The sequence below is a fragment of the Bidens hawaiensis genome, unplaced genomic scaffold (genome assembly GCF_021521415.1).
Source record: "Bidens hawaiensis isolate Kalapana, Puna unplaced genomic scaffold, B.hawaiensis_p1.1 tig00001920_1, whole genome shotgun sequence".
Taxonomy (NCBI): domain Eukaryota; kingdom Viridiplantae; phylum Streptophyta; class Magnoliopsida; order Asterales; family Asteraceae; genus Bidens; species Bidens hawaiensis.
The window spans coordinates 3,660,888-3,667,056 of NW_027491107.1; the positions used below are offsets into that span (position 1 = coordinate 3,660,888).

The 6,169-nt window shown below is 39.5% G+C and overlaps 1 protein-coding gene across 1 annotated transcript; it reads right to left on the reverse strand.

The window, feature by feature from the left end:
• Positions 1-2,062: 2,062 nt before the first annotated feature.
• On the reverse strand, positions 2,063-3,180 carry LOC143599174 (uncharacterized). The gene is made up of 3 exons (XM_077077189.1): positions 2,764-3,180; positions 2,152-2,721; positions 2,063-2,071 (listed from the first exon to the last, which is right to left on the reverse strand). Exons 1-3 carry the CDS (start codon positions 3,178-3,180, stop codon positions 2,063-2,065), a joined length of 996 nt encoding a protein of 331 aa, XP_076933304.1.
• Positions 3,181-6,169: the final 2,989 nt, after the last annotated feature.

The following is a 6,169-nucleotide window of genomic DNA, read 5'->3' on the forward strand; positions in this document are numbered from 1 at the left end:
AGTACCAAGCTCGTGGAGCCTGCTTGAGCCCATACAAGGCCTTCTTGAGACGGTATACTTTATCACTGTGCCCCACTTTTTCGAACCCTTCAGGTTGATGAACATAAACTTCTTCATCAAGATCACCATTTAGGAAGGTTGTCTTCACATCCAATTGGTGGAGCTCCCAACCAAGTTGAGCAGCCACAGAGATAATCACTCTTATAGTCTCAAATCGTGCAACAGGAGCAAACGTCTCTTGATAGTCTATGCCTTCCTTTTGTGAGTACCCCTTTACGACCAACCTTGCCTTATGCCTAAGAAACTTTCCATCAACCCCGAATTTGGTTTTGTACAACCACTTAAGACCCACCACATGCTTTCCAGGAGGAAGAGTGACAAGCTCCCATGTGTGGTGTTTCTCAATGGCTTGTAGTTCAGCTTTCATTGCCTCCTGCCACTCAACTTTGTTCGCTGCTTCTGAATATTTTGTGGGATCAGAAGCAACAAAGGCCGAAAATTGGTCTTCTTCATCAGTTAATTCATTTCCACTCACATAATCCGATAGCCATGTAGGAGCTTTAGCGGACCTTTTTGAGGCTCTTACTTCAGATTGAGAACTAGCATGAGTGTAGGGGTTTTGTTCATGAGGAGTGACAAAAGGTGGTAGGGTAGAAAGTGGAGTTGTATTATTTGGAGAAGTAGGTGGGTTTATAAAGGAGTTGTTAATAGGTGAGAGTGGGGATGTAGGAGGCGTGGTATTGGTGGTAGTAAAAGGAGTGTGTTGACTTAAAGGTGAGATGTTTGATGTGGATTGAACAAGAGAGTTTAGGCTAGATGGTGAAGGTGGTACGTTTAAAGTAGTTGGGTCCCCATCTTGCATAGTATTGTCACCCTCAATGTTGACTTCTTCATCATAAGAAATGGGAAATGGGTCCACCCATGTGCAAGAGGCACCAAGTACTGTCTTTTCATTATTACCCCACTGCCAAGATTCTTTCTCCAAAAACACTACATTTCTTTTAACTATGAGTTTCTTTGTGCAAGGATTGTATAAACGGTACCCTTTACTCTCTTGAGAGTACCCCAGAAAAATACACTTCTCAGACCTGTCATCCAATTTTCTTCTTAAATGAGAGGGGATATGACTAAAAGCAATACACCCAAATATTTTTAAGTGATGGACAGCAGGTTTTTTTTAAACCATGCCTCATAAGGAGTTTTATTTTGTAAGGCTTTTGTTGAGGCACAGTTAATTAAATATACTGCTGTTGACACCCCTTCTGCCCAAAAAACGTTAGGCAGACCTTTTGCTTTTATCATACTACGGGTCGTGTCCATAACAGTTCGGTTCTTCCTTTCAACCACTCCATTGTGTTCAGGAGTGTAAGGAATGGTAAGTTCTCTTTTTATGTCATGAACTTCACAAAATTGGTTAAATTCTAACGAACAGAATTCCCCTCCACGGTCTGTTCTTAGAACTTTGACAGTTTGACCAATTTCATTTTCAACCAGTGATTTAAACACTCTAAATTTTTGGAAAGCTTCAGATTTCTTTTTCAAAAAATATACCCAACACATTCTGGTGATGTCATCAACTAGCAGAAAGTAATAAAGACTGCCCCCAAGACTTTTTACTTGCATAGCTCCACATAAATCAGCATGTACTAATTCAAGTGGTTTTGAGGCCCTCCATGAATGAGAGGAGTGTGGTAATTTGCTTAGCTTCCCAATGATACACCCCTCACAAGAAGGGATATAGGAGATACGTGGGAGGCCAAATACCATACTCTTATCATAAAGATATTTTAGACCAGTGAAGTTAAGATGTCCATACCTCATATGTCACAACTTGGATTCTTCATCTTGTACAGAAGTGATGAGGGCCTGCAAGTACTCCACCTTTGTTGCATCAAATACAAACAAGTTGTTGCTTGACACTTTGATAGCCATCAACTCAGCATCGGTACGGTTGTGTTTGACAACACATTTATCTTGATCAAAGGTGAGAGAATCCCCTTTCTGCATCATTTGACCCACACTTAAAAGGTTGTACCTTAGAAGTGGTGCATAAAACACATCCTCAAAGAGCCTATAACTTCCATTTGCCAAGGTTATCCTCACTGTACCTTTCCCTTCAACTTGAATCCTTTCCTTATCTCCCAATTTTACCTTCAACTTAACATTTTCATCAAGAAAAGTGAAGCACTCCTTCATTCCGGTCATGTGATTTGAGCAACCGGAATCCAAATACCACTGATTGTTTGCTGGGTCATCTTGATCAGCGGTGAACATCATAAGTAGGCGAGGTTCTTCTGGGTTTTCTTCTACTTTTGCTTCAACTCTAGCTTCATCTTTTTGTGTTTCTTCTGCAACAATCTGAGCCTGTGCATCCTCATTGTACCAACAATCCCGTTTGAGATGGCCATATTTTTTACAAACATGGCACTGAGGGATATTGGCAGGACCATTTCCACGATGTGGACCACGACCCCGGCCAGCTCCACGTCCCCGACCTCGGGGTGACGATATTCTAGTATTTGACATCATTACTTGGAGAGCTTTGTCATCAACCTTCTCATTTTTATCATTGATCCGACTGTTCAGTCTCGTCTCTTGAGATTGCAGGGCACCCATAAATTTAACGGGTGTAAGTTTACTAAGGTCCATCGACACTTCGATTGAGGGTGCAATGACATCAAACCGAGGAGAAAGACTGCGAAGCACTTTCTCCACAATTATCTGGTCAGTGATATTTTCTCCATAAGATCTCTTCTAACTTACGATCGCCATTACACGTGAAAAATAATCACCAACCAATTCACCGTCTTTCTTGCTCAAATTTTCGAAATCTTTTCTTAACCCTTGTAGTTTGACTGCCTTCACTTGATCTTCTCCTTGGAATTCCATTTTCAGGATATCCCATGTTTCTTTCGCAGTGGATGCACCAGCTATTCTAGAAATTAACTGGTCATTAACAGCTTGCTGGATTATAGCCATGGCATGGGCATCTTTCTTAACCACCGTCTTCAACCGGTTCTGATCGGTATCTGCCAGGTTTACCCCAGTCTCTATCAGGTCCCATAAGTCTCTCGATCGAAGGATTGTTTTCATCCTTATACACCAGTATTCATACCCATCCCCCTTGAAAATAGGGATAGGAGTTGGTTGAGTTTGAACTGCACTGGTTGGTTCAGCCATGGTGCGGTTTCTTTGAGATCAGTTGTAGGAAGGGTGGAGAACACGAACCCGTGCTCTGATACCACTGATGGTTCAGAACACTAATGAAAATTAATTGTAGAAGAAGAAATAACTGAAATTGAAAACTTGATATTTCATGTGATCATGAACTACACGTACAGAGATTTATTAAATTGGAAAACAAATTAACTGACTACCTAGAAAGTAGCTAATAACTACCCACACACCCACTAACATAAGTGACTTGTTCAAACAAGGAAAAGTAAACTTAAATGACCATAGAAGACGGTAACCAACTAAGAAAATAACTGACATCTCTTGTACGTGTGCATCTAGTTCCTTGCATGACACTTAGCCACTTTGCAAGGGGTTTGAAGTATTTTCAACAGATACAAGGTACAACGGTAAACCTATATTCACCATGCTTTTTACGCAACACCTTCATTGCAGTCTGTAAGCCCTATGTACGTGTCTTTGGTGTCTTGTAAGGATTTTAGTTAACTATACATAAATGGATGTTAGATTAATAGATTTATATGAGTATTTATATTTGTAAACTATAGCAAGGCCGGTTGTGTTACCCATCCCTTGATATTTAACAAAACATAACCCAATAAAAATAACCTCAATGATGTAAATCGAAGTCTCTACTAGGCTACTAGCCCACAAAAGCGACTCAAATGGCTCTTTGTTAGGCCATATGTAGTAGAGGGGCTATAAATTGGGCGAATTGTAAAATATGGCACCCCGTTAGCAAAGTGTAGGAATTTGTTTTTTGGGTATAATGGTTTTGTAGCCCTTTTTTTGCCACGTCACTGTTATTTTACTTTTGTAATTAAACTAAGCAAACAAAAACCATTTAAGTTATTAAAATTTATTAAATTAACTAAATAAAAGAAAAATTAATTATAATCAAAATAAAAAAAACACACCAAAAAATAAAATTAAAAAATACATATAAAACTACTAACTATTCATTATCTTCGTCTTTGTCCTCGTCCTCGTCTTCATCTTCGTCTTCGTTCTCCTCCTCGTCTTCGTCCTTGTCTTCGTCTTCAGCGGGACGATTATTCCACACGTGTTGAACCAAATCCGCCTTAAGTTGGTTATGTATCTCACTTGATATGAGCTCGTGAATGTTTTGCGTTCGTTGCACTTTGGTTGGTTCAGGGAACTGTTCTAGAACGCTTCCTGGTATATAGTGTTGACATATTGCTCTGCCCTTGTCTTCTAAAATCATATTATTCAATATGATACATGTATACATGGCATCGCTCATTTTTTTCATCGAGCATACACGACATGGGTTTTTCACATAATTCCAACGTTTTTTTAGAACCCCGAAACACCCTCGGTATCCTTTCAAGCGGACTCTTGCTTCTTCTTCAAGTATTCTATTTTTTCTTCGATCGGGTCTTGAAACGTTTTGACGATGATCGAGTACTCTGGATGTATCAAGTCTCCCAAATAGTATACGTGACGATAGAAGGTATCGTTGGCATAAAACGGTAGGATCGGTATGCTACGACTAATGTAATACTCTAGCACGGGAGATGCAATGAAAACGTTTATGTCGTTGTTGGACCCGACGGAGCCGAAGCAGGCCGACCAAACCCAAAGGTCGTGTGAACAAATGGCTTGAAGACTAACCGTTGTTACTCCATGGTCACCACGAGTGTATTGACCTCGTCATCCGGTTGGACAGTTGGCTCACTCCCAATGCATGCAATCTATACTCCCAATCATGCTAGGAAAAGAATGTTTTCTTTTGTGTACATCGTATATGCGAGTCAGGTCGTTTGAAGTTGGAATCCTCATATAACGACCAACGTATAATTGTATTATTCCTATACAAATAAATTATTAAAAAATATTTATATTAAAAACAATAACTAATATAATCAATTTAAATTTTACCGATACAAAAATTCTCCAACGAGTCTCGCGTCGTTTCTCAGCCATCTTTAAATACTCATCGTTGATGTCGGTCGTGTTGCCGTATGCGAGGATGCGTAGAGCCGAAGTACACTTTTGGATAGCGATGAATCCTAAATATCCTCTTGCGTCGGGTTTTTGTTGAAAATACGTATACTCCCACTCCAAATCTCCCACGATGCGCAAAAATAAACGTCTAGACATCCGAAAACGACGTTGAAACGTAGCGTCATTAAATGTAGGTTTGTCGTTGAAGTAGTCCCTCATCAAACGAGCGTTCGCTTCGTTACGATCCCGAAGGATATACGGTCGCCTACATTGCGACGAAGAGCTAGTAGAGCCAGACACGATCTTATTGGCGACGGCCCGGATTGCGCTCATAACCTCTTCACTCTCCTCCAAAGCTCGTTGTGCATCTAACGAATTCTCTTACTCTCCTTAATTACTTGATCCCAAATGTCGGAAGAGTTCGGGAAATCCGGGGAATCCATTTTGAGATCATATGAAATGAAAAGATGAAGAAGTATGAAATGGTGAAAATGGTTGAATTAGTTTGGTATATATATTTGAGTTTGTGTATCATATGGTGAAAATGGTTGAATTGATTTAGTATTTATATTAAGTTTTTTATGTAATCTTTTTACTAATATGTGTGACTGTTGTAACGGTCACTTTTATTATATTATTATTATTTTCTAAACACGCGACAATAACACCCGCCCCCCCCCCCCCCTTTCTTATCGCCCCTCAAATCCACCCCTGTGGGGACGGTGTTGTGGCCCCTTTTCGCCCTTTGTCGCCCAGTATTATCGCCCACTACATATGGCCTTAGCATTCAAAATTAACAATACCTGTCCTAAACAAAAGCCAACCACAAACATGGTTATAAAGGGTTAGGCAACTTTTATTACCTTTAATATTTTTTCTTTACATATTATTTCTCTGGTATTTTCTTTTTCATTATGTAGTCTCCTTTTAATACCAAATAAAAATATTATTAAGGGTTTTAATATCTTTTTATTTATGTTTTTTTTGCCATTTTTTCATAATAATA